Source organism: Condylostylus longicornis, unplaced genomic scaffold (assembly GCF_029603195.1).
Source record: "Condylostylus longicornis isolate FDR11 unplaced genomic scaffold, ASM2960319v2 ptg000075l, whole genome shotgun sequence".
NCBI lineage: Eukaryota > Metazoa > Arthropoda > Insecta > Diptera > Dolichopodidae > Condylostylus > Condylostylus longicornis.
This window is the reverse complement of record NW_026578043.1, coordinates 3,291,654-3,308,909: the sequence shown is the minus strand read 5'-3', so window position 1 is coordinate 3,308,909 and position 17,256 is coordinate 3,291,654. Positions and strand designations below refer to the sequence as shown.

At 27.2% G+C, this 17,256-nt stretch overlaps 5 protein-coding genes across 5 annotated transcripts; 2 read left to right on the top strand and 3 right to left on the bottom strand.

Moving 5' to 3' along the window:
- On the bottom strand, positions 1 to 1,576 carry LOC129612550 (actin-related protein 1). Its single transcript, XM_055526211.1, has 2 exons — positions 471 to 1,576; positions 1 to 413 (listed from the first exon to the last, which is right to left on the bottom strand). Exons 1-2 carry the CDS (start codon positions 1,475 to 1,477, stop codon positions 290 to 292), a joined length of 1,131 nt encoding a protein of 376 aa, XP_055382186.1. The 5' UTR covers positions 1,478 to 1,576; the 3' UTR covers positions 1 to 289.
- A 1,344-nt stretch (positions 1,577 to 2,920) lies between these two features.
- Positions 2,921 to 4,768, top strand: LOC129612619 (protein odr-4 homolog). The gene is made up of 6 exons (XM_055526313.1): positions 2,921 to 3,092; positions 3,177 to 3,387; positions 3,448 to 3,532; positions 3,589 to 3,711; positions 3,774 to 3,912; positions 3,966 to 4,768. Exons 1-6 carry the CDS (start codon positions 3,000 to 3,002, stop codon positions 4,662 to 4,664), a joined length of 1,350 nt encoding a protein of 449 aa, XP_055382288.1. The 5' UTR covers positions 2,921 to 2,999; the 3' UTR covers positions 4,665 to 4,768.
- A 318-nt stretch (positions 4,769 to 5,086) lies between these two features.
- LOC129612647 (OCIA domain-containing protein 1-like) lies at positions 5,087 to 6,396 on the bottom strand. The gene is made up of 2 exons (XM_055526353.1): positions 6,280 to 6,396; positions 5,087 to 6,156 (listed from the first exon to the last, which is right to left on the bottom strand). Exon 2 carries the CDS (start codon positions 6,153 to 6,155, stop codon positions 5,259 to 5,261), a length of 897 nt encoding a protein of 298 aa, XP_055382328.1. The 5' UTR covers position 6,156; positions 6,280 to 6,396; the 3' UTR covers positions 5,087 to 5,258.
- Positions 6,397 to 7,743: 1,347 nt separating this feature from the next.
- Positions 7,744 to 10,785, bottom strand: LOC129612576 (putative leucine-rich repeat-containing protein DDB_G0290503). Its single transcript, XM_055526245.1, has 2 exons — positions 9,395 to 10,785; positions 7,744 to 9,301 (listed from the first exon to the last, which is right to left on the bottom strand). The coding sequence occupies exons 1-2, from the start codon at positions 10,783 to 10,785 to the stop codon at positions 7,744 to 7,746; spliced, it is 2,949 nt and encodes a 982-aa protein (XP_055382220.1).
- Positions 10,786 to 12,033: 1,248 nt separating this feature from the next.
- On the top strand, positions 12,034 to 14,971 carry LOC129612610 (cytochrome c oxidase assembly protein COX11, mitochondrial-like). Its single transcript, XM_055526300.1, has 3 exons — positions 12,034 to 12,377; positions 12,633 to 12,956; positions 13,015 to 14,971. The coding sequence occupies exons 1-3, from the start codon at positions 12,138 to 12,140 to the stop codon at positions 13,162 to 13,164; spliced, it is 714 nt and encodes a 237-aa protein (XP_055382275.1). The 5' UTR covers positions 12,034 to 12,137; the 3' UTR covers positions 13,165 to 14,971.
- The last annotated feature ends 2,285 nt before the right edge of the window (positions 14,972 to 17,256 follow it).

The window sequence follows — 17,256 nt, the reverse complement described above, 5'->3', positions numbered from 1 at the left end:
TTATCAAAAATAAAATTTATTCAAGCTTCAAAATATTTAAACAACGTAGAAAATTTTGATTATGCTTATAACAAAAATTGAGAATTTATTGATATTATACATAAATACATACAAAGTAAAAATTTCTATATAATTCCTATTGAAAGCGTTTTTAACCTAAAAAAATCAGTAGGTTTTGTTAATAAATATATGATTTTTATTTTGTTTTATTTTAATTATATAAATTGTTTTTTTTCTTTTTGTGTTATATAAATTATTTTGAAATAGAAAAAATAAAATTTACTTAAAATTAAAATGTCTTTCTATGTACTGCTCTATGCCCTTCTTCATCATATTCTCTCTTAGAAATCCACATTTTTTTAAATGTGTCCAGAGATGCTAAAATAGAGCCTCCCATCCATGTTGAATATAATCTTAAAGTTAAATTTTATATTTATAAATAAATATACAAAAATGTAATCTTTTTTTACCTTTCTTGTGGTGCTGCAATCCTAATTTTCAAATCTTTTGGCCCATGTTTTTTTATTTCTGCTAATAATCTATCACCAAAGCCTTTAAACAAAGTAGAACCTCCTGATAGCACAATATTTTGATACAACATTTTTCTTAAATCCATATCAGATTTTTCAATAGAGTATATAAGTACATCATGAATGCCCTCACATTCTTCACCAAGTAAATCTGGTCGAAATAATACTTCAGGAGCACGAAATCTTGCTGGACCAATTTCTAATGTTTTTCCATCTGGTAATGTATATGCGAATTTTTCTGTTTCAATATTTTCTTCCTTTTGAGGGTTACTAGCCAAATAGCAAACTTTTTCCTTTATCGATCTTACTATTTCAAATTCGGCAGTGGTACGGAAATTGAAACCTTCTTTTCTTATTAACGCTTTTAGATAGCGAGTTACGTCCCGTCCAGCTATATCGACTCGCATAATGCTATGAGGCATTGCAAATCCTTCATATATAGGAACAGCATGTGTAACTCCATCACCAGAATCTAAAACTACACCTGTAACACGCCCTGTAGCATATAAACTAAGAACAGCTTGCATTGATACAAAAAGAGCAGGCACATTTAAAGTTTCAAAAAATATTTCAGCAGCCTTTTCCCTATTTCTTCTAGGATTAAGAGGAGCTTCTGTTAATAATACTGGATGCTCTTCGGAAAAAGTCGATAATTGATCTTTACTATAAATGTAGTTCCAGATCCGCTCCATGTCATTCCAATCGGTAACTATTCCATGTTCCATTGGATAACGGATACTTAACAAACCTCTGTGTTCTTCAGCTTTTGGCCCCACAAATAAATCACCCTCCAAGGCACCAGCCATAACCCGTAAATGTTTCGGTCTACCAATGTAATTTGGAAAGCGACATTTTGGAACATGGTCACCAGCGAAACCAGCCTTAATAACGCCAGATCCGTTATCAATAACAACTGGTTGATTAACTATCACATCATAAGGTTCCATTTTTGTGCTTAAATTCAATTATAAATAGAATAGAAAAAATTTACTTTTTAACTAAATGCATAAAAATTTTTCAAGAATGACAGCACAACACTTGGGCGATGATGGGATATGACTAATGGAAAATAAGAATTAGTAGTGCTGCCGTAGAACTTTGCTTGCAGTAATAATGAATTTTTACGTGTCAAAAGTCATAGCATGTGGAAAATAGAAAAATTTTGCTTAAATTAGGATAAATAAATACATACACACAAAATCATTACTTTTTATTACTTAAAATTCTTAGTTTTAATAAGAAGCGCCTTTGGTAAATTTATTTTGTGGTCTATTTAGTTGGTAATTGCTAAAGAAATGTAGATGATACTGAAATAAATGTTGAAATCTAGTTAACTAGTTAACTCTCATTTATTGGTTTAAACATATTGACTTTTAAAGATACAAAATTTAGCAATTAAATTGATTTATCATGAAGATATCTAGTTTTGACATTATAATTTTCAGATATTTAAAACACTTTTAATTTTAGATATTGGCGTTAGATGAAAGAGCATTCGATTCTATGACGCCTAGGTTTATATAAAATTTTTGAGCTATCTAGTTGTAATATTAACCTCAAGAATTATATTGAAAATTGATAACCTAATTTTTAAGTTGGATCTTAAAAAGTTTTTCCCTAGGATTAAATTGGTGAAAATTTGTTAGTATGCACATAGAACGAGACAGTATTAAATTTTAACTGGTTACCTGAGTAAAATATAACAAGCTTTGTTCCGAGAACTTGCCTTTTTTTTTACAAAAATTTTTTAATTTTTTGACAAGCTATATTCATTTTAACATATTCATACTCTGACTTTGTCAAAAAATTACTGAGTTTCAGTTTTAATATGTACTGTTAACATCTTGTGAAAGCCAATACAAATATCAAAAATAATTTGCATAAATCTCGAAATATCAATTTTAGGAAACATTGTCTATTAAATTTGTATAATAACCTTGATAAAAAACACTAACTTGTTTTGCAGCAGAACATTCACAAAAAAAAAAAATTGAAAATTAGCACTGAAATTATTTTTAAATAGAATTCCGTTAAATTTTCACGAAATACGCACACGAAAATTATATTAAAAAAATTACTTTTCTTTTATATATTGCTAATTTTATACTATTTTATTAAGACTTTAGTTTTAGAAAAGTTTGATTGCTGGTTTGTATTACGCTGGATTTGATGTATTATGGTTTACAACTTGCATGAAAAAATCACGACTGATAGGTCTGAATACTAAAAGGTCACAATTCACGATTTTAAAAATTCAATGAAATTTTTGTTATGTCAAATAAAAAAATGAACACACCTAGGTAACATTTTGCTTTGCAGAATGTCAGAACAGATTGTCAATGTGAATATAAAATTGTGACATATCATCATATTCTAATCTACATAATAGATTGAAATGTTTATTGAATTTTAATTGTGAATAAAGAAAGTTTTAAATTTTATTATTGGAAATAAATTATTTTTTTTAAAATGCGAACAATTATAGCACATAGGAACATTCAGAAATATTTAGAAAAATGTGGAACTGAAAGAAAATTTTCATTCGGTCTTGTTATTGGACAAGTGAGTATCAAGTACACGACGACAATTTTTTTTTTGCTTCAATTTAAACTGTATTAAATATTTTTTCATGTTGAACAATTTAAGCCTAATATCCAAAACAAAGATTATGTAATTCATTTGGCAAAAAATTCAGATTGCAATGAAACGGAGCAAGAAATTGAAGTCTCTGAAACAACTCCAGAACATAACTCTAGCCATATCTGTTTTCAATCTGTTGATGATTTAGATAGTACTTCATTATCACATCAAGTGATGAGTCTTATAAAAATGATTCCAGGATCTTTTTTCGTTTTGGGTAATAAAACATTTTTACTTTCTATAATATATGTATATTTTAAATGATTATTAATTAAAGGTGTATTTTTCGTTGATGATTCTGACATATACAAAAATAAAGAAAAAACAGATAAAATAATGGCAATTTTGTCAGACATAAGCCAGTAAGTACCATATATTTTTATGCCACCCACATGGCTTAAATCATATTTATTTAAAGACTATTTAGACGAAATAAATATCTTTACGGTACTTCAACAACTATGGGATCGACTAAATTAATAATGTTCTATAATTCTGCAACAAAAAGTTTAGATTGTAAATATTATGACCCTAAGGACAAGTTAGTAAAATTTATAAATTTGTGTACATATTTTTTGTATAAAATTTTGCAACTCACTTTAGAAACACTTTGATTCCGGCAGAATGTATTTTTCTTGATAAGCTTACCGAATGGATTTTTTTTGAAACAAATTATGAATTAGACGAAATTTTCCCTATCGCTGAAAGCAACGAAAAGCTCAATATTGAAACACATTTCACGGTCAACTATTTTAACTTGGTTTAAAGTTTTGAATTAAATTTATATTTTTATAGGCTACACTCGAAGCAATCAACTTGTATGTTAATAATAGCAAAATTTTTGTACAAGACGAACCAGTCGAAGATGGTATTATTTTGGAAAACTATTTGAAAAAATGTCAAAATAAATACGATAAGACAAAGGGGATATCAGCCAGTATATTTTTGACAACAACTGCTTTGGATGAGAAGGTATTAATTGAACAATTTGATGGAATAATTCGATATTCTGGAATAATAGCATCAAGGGTTTGGGCTCATCCAAAATCTTCATTTAAGGAAATTTATGATTTTATAAGAACTGATATTATGCGATCAATGTGTTCCCGGATACAGGTGTATTGTGATGGTTTGATTGATCCTAATGCATCTAATGACGCCGTTGTAATAAATGAGCCCCCTAGAAGAGTGTTTTTCAACAAAGTTGATGATAACGGTATTCAATTTTGCGATTATATATTTCGAGGAGAGTCTCCGTCTGTTGTTACATCGCAAGCAAAGTTTATCTTAGATTTGGAAATTGAAACACATAATGTTAATGATGCAGTTGAAGGGTATCCTGATGATGACAGTTTTGGAATAAGTAAAATACCAAACACTTCCAATCGTCAGTCTAAATATGCAAAAGGATATGGACAAGTAATGTATATTGGAATAGCTTCAGCCGTGATTGTTTTAATAATTTCTATTCTGTTACATTTTATATTTCGATAGTTTTGTATAAAATTTAAATTTTTTCCTTTTGTAAATTAAAAATAGAAGTGGATGATTCCTTGTTATAAATTTAATAAATTTTTTTATATTATTGTTTAATGGTACATATTTGAAAAAATTTTTTTCTATTTTCTATATTGTAGTTATTCTCCTGAGAAGGTGAATTCTTAAATTTTTTGTTATATTTATTTGGTATAGGTAGTACATAATTCATGTAATTAATTAATAAACTGATATTTAAATTATTGAAAGGAGAAAATTGAGTTAAATATTCAATCCTATTAATTTGAATTTTGACTTTTAAAGATTTGTTTTCTGACTTTAGGATAATAAATTTACTAAATAGAGGTACCTTTTCGTAAATGGCATCTTAATTAAAACAAAAAAGAAAGAAACTATCTACATATTACATGTTCCTACATAATGTTTATTTTTGTGTAATTAAAAATTATAACTGCTTTAGATATATGATGAATATATCTAAATACATAAATATCTAAGAAATATAAATTTTTTATAACATTCGTTATTAGACGATTAGTTTTTCTAAGGTTGAACAATTTCCATTTGCATTTTCAAAATTCTATAGTATTATTATTGCGACCAAACGTCGCCATATTGATTTTTCTTCATTGGCTTTATCGGTTCATTTTGTGCTTCATCACTATTACTTGTTGACGGTGGAATTTCTCTTGTTCTTATTACACTCGGTGAATCTTGTATAATTGGTGCATTACTTTGCGCTCTTTTGTAGTAATTATCCCGATTAGTTTTTCTAAGCTCCTCGTAAGTTACCAATTTTTTAGGAGGTTCTAAAGGTAAAGTTTCATTTTGATTGCCAATATCACCAAAATTTTGACTATCATCTAAACTAAAAGTAGGTCTTTCAGTATCCAAGTCCAACGCATTTGATCTAGTTTGCTTATCTTTTAAATGTGTATCGTCATAGACGTCGTTGTTTGGAGCAGCTGAGAACGGCGTTAAACCGAATCCGGGAGTTCCCATGCCTTGATTCGGCAAAGAACCCACAATGCCCCCTTGCTTTTTTTGTCTTAAAATTTCTCCCAATTTTGAGTTTGGTAATTGCATCATTTTTTCAGCACATTTTTGTTGATAGCTGATTTTGCCAAGAAAATAGCCTATAATTACACTTACTACAACTTTTGGAATCGAGCCATATTTAGGATTAGGTGTCAGAAAACCATTTTTGACTGCTAAATGTGAGCCAAGGCCAAATACTGCGCTAAATGGTATACAACGTTGGAAAAATGACTCCGTATTGCATTCTCTTAAAACCCTTAATTCTTCGGAAGAAAATTGATAATTAGCTAAAGGGTGTTGTGGTTTTTGTCCTTGCGTTGAAGGTTGGGAATATGAGAACTGATGTCTGGGTTGAACTTGTTCGCTGCCAATGGGAAATTGTGATTGTTGATAAACATCTCTGTCACCTGAACGAGATTGTGATTGGGTAAATTGTGAAGTGTCCGACATTCTGCAAAATAATAAACTTTACATAAAGATACAATTCAATATTTTTATGTTCGTTCATACGAGTAGTATTCATTGTTAAATAAACAATAAATATACCTTGTATGAAATATAATATGAAATATACCTTAAAATCTTTTTTGTAAAAAAAAAATTTTCACAATATGACCTCTGTTATTTTTTTTTACTAAATATGACAAAAATAGTTGATTATTTACGATTTGCCGACTGTCAAAATAAATTATTTATACAATAAGGTAAAATATTGGCATATGCTTAACGGTTTTGACAGTTTTAAAGTGAAACTCATTCGTTTCTTGTTGAATTCACAATAAACTTCTGAATTAAAATAAATCTTGAATTCATTGCGTTATTTAAACTTTCTTTGTCTTACGTTTTGCAGTCAAGAGTAAAAAAAAAACACAGCCTTAAGTTTCTCTTCCAGTATTCAAATTGGTCCTCCACCACGTTGAAAAACACATTCACTAACATAAGCAGTCACATTTCCACATTATTTCAATTTATTTCAAAACTATAGATGGAATTTTATACAACATACAAGGTTACGCTCAAAAAAATTAAATTTTTTAATATTTTCTTCAACCAAGTTTCAACTATCAAATGGTTAATCAACTAGTCCACTAACAATTGAATTCAACGTGCTGAGGACCAAGTTGAATAGTTGATGCGTGACATTGGCTTTGTGTGAATTGAAAGTAAACTTCTTTCAAGATTAAATGTGTACATTTATTTCTTTTAACTTTGCAATTTATATAATAATTAATCTTCGATTATTTCGCTTTAAGCTGCAGAATCGGAGCAGTGCCAGTATCAATAATTATTTCGTTAACAACAACTTTGTTTATATTGATGATGGAGTACTTTATTTGAAATTTCAATTTGTGTATACGCTGTACAGATGGAAATAATAGGTGAGATCTGTTAGCATAAAACTTGAAAAAACTTTAAAAAGAGATTGTTATACGTAATTTCTCGCAAAAAGAAAAAAATCTCATTTAAAAGAAAAAATAAACCAGGCGGAAAAGTCGAAAAAATTTCAAAATATAAACATAAACAAATATTTTTTGGTAATGCAAAAAACCAGAAATTTTGATTTTGGTCTATAAAAGAGCGAAACTTTTGAATTCATTTTATTTATTTTATTTTATTTTTAATTAAAATGTTTTGAAAAAAAGTACTGGCAAGTTTTAAGCTTTTAACTCATAAAAGAGACGAACCAATAGATTCACCTTAGTAGTCCTTTAATAGTATAATATAAACTTTTAATTTAGTTTTAATATTAAAAATTTTATGTATGTTTATATGTGTATTAATTTTGTAAAATATAAATTCATTATTATGGAAAATATTTACTTAAATACACTGACGTTTAGTATAAAGTTATCTCTAGGAATAATATTTATTACATTATTACATTTAACTTAAAAAGTAAATTTTCAGGCTTCACTTTCACATTATAAAGTTAAAGTTTTACAATATAATTTTCATAATATTAAATTGATAATCATTTATTAGAATAATTCTAATTATGTTTTTATTCAGTCATAAATGTATGTAAAAGGCAAAAATTTTAAAATTCATCAATTTTGGATAATCTAGAATTTAAGTCAATAGCAGAGAACTCAGGATCTAGAAACCCTTGTGGTTGAGCAAGGTCGAAATTTTGAGTGTTTAAATTCTGGTTAAGCACATTATCGTCGTCGTTGTTTAACTCATTGTTGAATTTTTTATTTATATGTTCCATTTTTATTAAAGACTCTGCCACATCCTTATCAAAGAGTTGGTCAATATTGTGAGTAAAGTTATTATTGTAAGCGAAATTAAGTTCAGTTAAATAATTTTCTGCATCAGGTAAAATATCATTTCCTGTTATAATATTTGAAATTTCAATACTTCTTTCTCCGATTTTGCAAAGACTACATTTACTTAGTTCAACTTTTTTCTTAAGTTCTTGAAGATCTATTCGCTCTTTTGATAGCAATAATCTCTCCTGAGACAATTGTGTTTCACGCTCGGAAAGAACTCTGGTTTGGTTTTGCAAAAATTGTACTTTTGCAGTTAAGCTTTGCTCAATGTATTTTTGGCGTTGCAATGCTTCGCGAACCTTTCGTTCCTTAGATTTTGTTTTTAGAATTTCAGATTCCAACTCCTCTCCTTTTGAGCGAAGTTCATTTTCTTGATCAATTAAATCCCTCTTACGAATTTCCAATTCTCTTTGTGACTTTAGGAAACGCTCACGCTCCACATCCGCTTGTTTGGTAGCTTCTTTTGCCACTTTGATTGCTATATCTATTTCTGCTCTAGATCGATTTAAGCCACAATCTTCATCCAGTTTTTTAGCAGTTTCAAACTTAGTTTTTTCAATTGCCAACAATTTTTTTTCATCTTGCACTTTTTCCAATAGTTTACGATATTCCTCAACTTGATATTCTTTTAAATCTTCCAGTTTTTTTTCAGATCGGGTTAGCTGTTCCCTAATATAGAGTTTTTCGCGCTCAAATGCTTCACGTTCTATTTCTAATGCCGATAATTTTTGCTTTATGTTCCATTTCTCGTCAGCAGAATCTTGTGATAGTTTTTGAAGCTGAATTTCGAGCGTAGTTACTAGTTCTATTAAGCGAGATTTTTCTTTGTCAGATGACTCTTGTGTAATCTTTAAACGTCGTTCTAAGTCATTTAATTTTTTTTCTTTTTGCATTAGTTTGTCTTCTTTTTCTTTGTATTCTAAGTCTATTTTGTTATACATTTCATCTCTTAGATTTTGTAAATTTCCTGAAACGTTTTCTAAATTAGTCGACGCATTTCTAAGAATTTGCAAATATGATGCGTTGTCCTGAACTACTGCAAATTCCATTAATTTAGACTCACGTATAGCTTCAATAGTAGATTTATGATCAGATTTAAGATTTTCAATCGAGTTCTCATAATCTAATTTTAAGTCTGCGATATTTTTTTCATAATTTTCTTTTAAGTTCCTAAGTTTTTCCTCATATTCATTGACTAATTTCTGTTTTTCTACCTCAATATCGTTTAATTTCTTGGAATAAAATTCTTGTAAAGAAATAATTTCCGTTTGTAAACGTTTCTCAACAATCTCTAAATTGTCTTCTAATAGCTGAATCTGTTTCCTATATTTTAGTTACCAAAATAATAAGAAAAACATAAAAAGAATAAATATGTAGTTTTAATATGAATTTTTATAAAGGTAGGTAGCTACTTACTTATGGGAATTCTCTATGAGTTCAAGCTCTTTTTCGTGATTTATGTTTATATTTGATATTAAGTCTTCAAGTCTAAGCTTTTCTAGTTCCAAACGCTTCACATCATGTTCAAATTGAATTTGATTTTCGTGATTTTCATTTTCTGCTATTAAATCAGTTTTCTTATTCTCATTATTTTGAAATATTTTCATTTCTGCAGTATCTGAAAGAAGGGGAGGCTGCGTCATTAGCATTTGAATGTGAGCATTAATACGTTCTTGTTGCGCTTTTATAGTTGTTTCTAAATTATTTTGCCTAGATATTTGATTTTTCAATAATTCATTGAATTTAAGCTCTTGTTGATTTAGTAGTTCTTGTTGTTTCTTCTGCATTTCAAGAAGTGCTCTCTCTTGGTTTTTTAACTGTGCTGCCATTAAAATTTGTGATTCTTGTTGATTAAGAGTTTGAATAGCGTTTTGAGTTTCCATATTTGCAGCCACTATTGCAATTGTGTTTTGATTATTGTAGGTCGGATTCGCATTTATTTGGGAAAACTCTTGCTGAGAATATGATACGGAAGATATTGCTTTAGGTAATTCGGTTTGATTGACTTGTAATATTTGTGGCTCTGAAGTTGATATTTTTGATTCCGGTTTTTTTATTGAAGATTGCAGGTCAAGACCTAGCCAATCTGGATTTAAACTTTTCACTTTGCTTTTAAATGAAATTTCCTTATTAGAATCTACTTTAGATTCAAAAGATTGATCTTTGACTGACCCTGCTGGAGGAGTTGTAAACAATCCTAATGGGTCATTTCCAGAATTAACAGATTGTCGGCGTCCCACAGATGTTTTTGGTCTAGTAGTTGGTAAAGAAGTTCCTTGAGAAGTACCAGGACCGGAGTTATCAGTTTCTGTTGATTGTCTTGATATATTTTTCGGGGCATTTACACCTGCTGCCGTCAAAGGTCTAGAATATTTTAGGGCAGGTTGTGTAATTTTCGACGTATCGATTGAAGTAAGTAAATCGTCAAGAATACTTGATTTACTACCTTTAGGCTTCTTTGGGTCAAAACCTAAATCAGCTATTATATCACCTTCAACAAAGATATCACCCGATTTACTTGGTTCAGTTCTGGAAATTATCGGTTTTTTAATACTAAGAGATGAAGGTGGAGTAGATTTGAGTATTTCCCCTTGAGGTTTTGTTGAGTGTATGGAAGATTGAATTCCAAATAAATCTTCCATTGTTTTAGCAGACGTAAAGCCTCTTTGATTTTCTGTACTTTGTTGTTTGGTGCCATCCTTGGCTTTTAAACCTGTTTGTGGAGGTTTTTTAGATGTCTCGAAGAAGCTGTCGTTAGAATTATCACTAACTAAGTCAGCTAAAGGATCATCCAAACTGAAGTCCATTCCTATTATTTAGTAAAATATCTTGTAGGAATCCATAAAATTTAGGTTGTTTTAGAATATGTATATATTCTGAAATTCTGTTTGTAATTGTTTTACAACCATAGTAACGTATGACTTTTGCTAAATTTGATAATGGTACTTTTTCTGTAAAGATGGAAAAATTCACAATAGTCATTTGATAAAATGTAAATATGTAGCGTTTCAATAAGTTTGTATCACTTAGTATTATTTTTTTAATATTTTATTCACACTATAACAGAATAAATAACAAGTTTTTTTTCCTTCGTGCGAGGTGTTATCGAAAATTGAATTCATACTAAATTAACATGTTCGCAGATGACATTTTTTCGTTATTAATTGAAACCATTTTAAGAAAAAAAGCGGCCGTTGTCAATATTTGACTTTGAATTTCTGAAAAAGAGTTCTTTTTTTGCTTTTGGAAAAATTGCCAGCTTTTTTATTTCACTTCTATCAAATATTGACAAGGACCTGAATATTTTTAACTGAAAATTTCAACTACAATTTATTTTTGAGTTTTTTCCGTGACCAAAAAATAATTGTCAAAAAAGAAGTAGAAAGAAATTTAGAAGCGTTTAAAATCTTTTGAACAGTAAAGAAGTCAAATTATAATTAATTTTTAATATGAATCTATTTGACACTGTAGTTTTTACTTAACTATGTTAAGCTATTAGAGAGCGTTTTCGTTTATTCATCTTTTCTAAATACGTCAAAATCATCATTCATCTCTTGCCATTTTCTCAATATGTCAAAATATGTAAAGTTTTTTTCTTTATTCAGAATATTCCGAACGTTCTGTAGACAAAATTCAATTATCTTATTCAAAAATAGTAACCTTTAAGGGTTATATTTTACTAAAATTTTTGTATACCTTTGCGAAAAATTTTACTTTACTAATTTTAACATTTGCTCTGACTTTTTCGAAAATAAAGGAGACTTGTTTATTTTAATATAAGTGAAATTTTTTAATTTTTGTTCCGGGCCTAGTATTTGAGTTCGATAGTTCCGGTAAAAAAACGGTGTCATCTTATATTTCCTTACTGCCAAATAACGAATGTTTTTGCTTGAAAACTTAACGTATGTGTAACGCATGTAGCATGTGGAAGCTGTTGTTTATATCTGCACAGTCTGTAAATATTTGACATTTGAAGGCAGCGAAAATTAAAAACAATTAATTATAACCTTACTTTTGTCATTTAAAAACAAAATGCATCATTACTGGTACAATTGTGTTGAATTTATTAAGTTATGAAACAAATACTCTATTTTTATTTTGTATTTAAAACATATAAATCAATATAGACGTTTATATAAAATATTGAATAAATATTAAAATGTTACAAAAATTGTCTAGGTATATAATATGCAATAAAAGTGTGATAAATCAATTTTTTAGTATAAAGAAAAGGAATATATTTCAAACAAAAACAAATTTTCAAAATAATTTTAATAGAAGTGATGGAGATGCACGAAAAAGAAACATTAAATCAACTTTGTATTATGTTTCTGCTGCCGGTGTTTTAGTTGCTGGTTTTAGCTATGCGGCAGTGCCCCTTTATAGAATGTTTTGCCAGGTGAGTGATAGTCTCTAAATTTATTTTTTTACATTTACAATGTAGCTAGGTTATAGGCATACATTAAAATTTCCAAGTACTATATTATAATTAGTAAATAGTGGGTACTTACTTATTACAATAGATGAAATCAAATATTTAATGCATGTTTAGTATGCAAGGTAATTTTGTATTACTTACATAGGTTACAGTTTTTGGAAATTTCTTCACTTCCCAATTTTTGTTTTAATTTAATTATCAAATCTCTAATTTTAGGCATACAGTTATGGTGGAACGACTTCCAAAGGTCATGATGTAGCAAAAGTTGAACATATGAAAAAGATAGAAAATCGACAATTAAAAATAAAATTTAACGCTGATCTGGGCGCATCAATGAGATGGAACTTCAAGCCGCAACAATATGAAATTAAAGTAGTGCCAGGTGAAACAGCTTTAGCTTTTTATACTGCAAGAAACCCAACAGATAAACCTGTAACTGGAATTAGCACTTACAATGTAATTCCATTTGAAGCTGGACAATATTTCAATAAAATTCAATGTTTTTGTTTTGAAGAACAACAATTGAATCCCAACGAAGAGGTATTTCACTTTTAAGTTTCTTTGAAATTTAATAATTTTTAAAAATTGTTTATATAAGGTTGATATGCCAGTATTCTTCTATATTGATCCGGAGTTTGTTGATGATCCTAAGATGGAATTAGTTGACACTATAACATTATCTTACACATTTTTTGAAACTAAGGACGGATTTAATATACCAATGCCGGAATATGCTAAGCCACATTAATTGTCAATTTCATTTATTTTATTTGGAAATTAAAGTAGGTAGGTATATCTGCCTACCTATCTACCAATTGTTTATAAAAATTTAAAAAATTATATATGTATCTTGTAAGTTTCATATGTAATTTATGGCTTTGTAATTTTTGACTTCAAAATTTATGGTTTGATTTTCATTTAAATTTCAAACTTCATACAATTTTTTGCTCAAGATTTGAATTACATAAAAATGAACATAGTATACATACATACATAGTATACTTTATGGAATTGGTAGAACATTCGCATAAAAAGCGATACCACAATTTATTTAATTTGTTTAACGTTAAAAACTGTTAATTACTAGTTAAACTTGTTGGAAGAGTGAATTTTTGGAATATTCAAAATTGATTTTCAAAAATTTTATAGCATAAATTAATCAAAGTAAGTTTTTGATGATTGTATTATTGTAGAATATTTTGTAATAGAAATAAAATAATTTAAAAAATATTGCATTTTTACATACATAAACATGTATGTATGTATAAATCTAGAAAAAAATTAAATAATTTGAAGTAGCAAAATTTATAATTTTTTAAAAAATAATTTTGTTTCCTAAAATTTTAATATTTCCACAAAAAATTAGGGAAAAACACTTCAATTTGGTTGCTTCATTAAATAAAAATTCCACAAAATAAGAAGTTCTTGTAGGTTGGACCTACATACATATGTATTTAAAAAATACATATGTACATACATACATACATCTTTTTGGATAAAGTTTTGAGACTCTTCAGTTAATTAAAAAAAATATTAATATTTTCAAATGAATTCTGACTACTGATTTGTTGGACTTGACGTTATTGATCAACTGAATACTTCTTAATTTCTTACTTTTGGAAATTGAAAAAATGAACATATACATACATATGTACAGATGTACATATTAAGTATGAATGTAAGTATAAAAACTTTTTCTATTTATCCCAGTAATGTAATAAAACAGTAGAGTGACTAATTTCCAAAATAACACGTTTTGAAGCTTGTAAAGCTATGCTGTTATTTCATATTTCTATTTAATCCTAACTTGAAGCTTTGATCACAAAATATCTCTGATCATAATTTTCTTTAAAATTGTTTGTTTTTATGTTATTTAAAAAAAGAATTAAATTATACACATTATACACAAAAATGTTGTATATGCAGATTTGGTTGTTTTAAGCTTGTCGTTTAAGTCTTACAACCGGAAGTTTTAATAGTTTTCTTTTAAACCTTTAATTTTTTGATTTACGAAAATATTTTGAGTCATATAATAATAAGAATTTAGTAATATATATGTATTATATGTACGTATTCATCAAGTAATCACCAATTTGTAGCACTTTAATAATACAGCATACAAAAAAAGTACAAAACAAATAGTAAAAAATCAAACACAAATTTTTTCAAATAATGCAAATAATCTTCCTTAATGTGCAATTGGGGAACATAACTTTTAATTTTGAGAGTTAAAATAGCTAGAAACAAAAATATATCGAAATAAAGTGCAACTCTTTCTAAACTTTTCAAAAAATTTCACCGGAAGTAATTTACATTAAGTAAAATCAAAGCTAGTGAACAAGTTGTATATTAATTGTAATTTCATTCTTTTAAATTAATTTTTAAGCCTACATACATACATGCATATATATATATATATAACAAATTAGGAAAAATTCTTCATTTTGGTTGCTTCTCTAAATAAAAATTCCACAAAATAAGAAGTTCTTGTAGGTTGAATTAGTTTTTAAGCCTATATACACATATATGTGTATATATAAAATTATATAAAAAATTATACATGCATATTACATGTATATATATATTATTTTAGTACTGTTATTTTATTATATTATTTTAGTACTATTCTACATACATCACATTATTCATAGGTTTTTTTTCAAAATAAATTATGCTCGACTTTACGAATAAAAAAACATAATATGTAAGTAAGTCTTTTGATTAAAAAATTTCAATCCTTGTGTAATTAAACGATAAAGGTTACCTTGTTACAGAAATATTTAAACAATCAGAATCGGCGTTTTAAAAAGAAGTTAAAAAAAATTATAATTATAATTGTGCATGAATAAACATTAAAAAAAATCATTGTAATAGCGCATTTTAAAAATTTAATAATATTGTTTGCATTTGCATTATAAATATAAAAAGAATGGAACTTAATAAAATTATCAATTTAATTCCATGTTAATTAAAAACTTTTAATGCGGTTGCTTGTATCTTTAATCAGAAGTTTAAATATTTTCCTTGCAGTGCCTTGGTGTGCCGTTCTTGTGACTAAAATATTTAAATATTATTGTTAAAGTAGGTAAACAAAAATATTAGTGCGTAAAAGAAGTAATAAAGATTGTAGACCTACAAAAGCAACTGAAGTACATTATATACATACATATGTATGTAGGCAACCATATTATATAAAAATATTTATTTTATCTTTGAATAAATTACATACATATGTATTTTGTTTTTTTACATTTGTTTGATTAGTCCTTTAAAACTACAAATAAAAAAAATATTTTGTGAATTATATAATTTATATTAAAAAACACAATATTAAATGAATGTAATCAAATCTAAACAAATAGAGTAAGTGATTCGGTAAATTTCAAAGATCCAATGTTGTTTTAATATGCAATAGTTTTAAGTCTTTAGGAGATAAAGTATGAGCATCCTATTAGAAGTTATTTGTGTGTACATAGATATACATACATACATATTATGTACTTATAGTTATTGTCCCCTTACTGCCTAACATAAATACATATGTATGTAATAATTTAGTAAGAAAAAGGTGGAACCTAAAAACGAAAAACATTTTAATTTTCGGCACACTGTAGTTAGATCAGAAAATCATCAGGAAATTAAGAAAGACAAAAAAAGGGTTGGATTTAAAAAATTATTTTTCAAAATAATTTTGATAAGGTAACTATTTAAATAATATTTGATAAGTTTTTTATATATTAAACGCCTTATCTGTCTCATAAAGCAAAACATTGTTTATAAAAGTAAATAATTCTACTTAATTAATGAACTTTTAAGAGTACACTAATGAAAAGCATAGAAAACATTATGCTAAAATACCTAAAATTTTCAGAAATTTAGAATAAATAATTTTTTAACGCAATGTATACAGAAAATCTTAAGTTCTCTTTGATAAAACCGTATACTGTAATACAACGTAAAGTAGTCAAGAATAATGGAATCTACCTGTTATATTAGATATTCCAAATTTTTATTATGATTGCAAAGAAATTAATAAAATGAAAGTAATAATTGCATTTTGAGGTTTTTATTTATCAAGTTCATTAAATATAATAATAAGAGTAATAATGCATATGGTACCTATAAAACTCAACTGTTCTCACATATTGTTTTTGTTGATATATTGTTGATATATTTGATTAACAAACTTATAATAAGAGCAAAATTATATAGTATTTAAATCTAGTCTGTAGTAAAGAAATAAATTTTTTGATCCATACGATCATTTTTTAATTATACATTTTGATCCTCAGTGGTTATATTTACTGCGGAAAGTCTAGATTGTAGGGGAGAAGACGGTTATTTTGTTGAAATGATTGCACTGTCTAGAGTAGTTAGCGTCCCAGGTAGAACAATCATCGTACCATTTTGCTATTACCAAATTTTTTAGAAACTATAGATATAGTTTTTGTTTTTTACTAAGTAAAACACTTTTTTTAATTCTCCTCTATATAGAATACTTAACTATAAGGTGATACATAATAAATTTTACCTCTTTTCTTGTTCATAAGGTGTACATAATTTAATTTTATGATTGCCAACATCATCTTAATGAACTTACATACATACATATTTACATATAATTTTATATTATGCATGAAATAGCTTTTCGCACCTTCAAATATTTTTAATTGAAAAATTAAAATTAAATATTTTTAAATCGCAAAAACTCATAAATCATGAAAACAGTTGTTTTATATTTAAAATGCATTACACATTTTCAATTAATCATTTTAAACGTGTGCTAACAATCTTTTATTTTTGTTTTTCAAAACTATTCCTATTAAAGGCATCTTTCTAA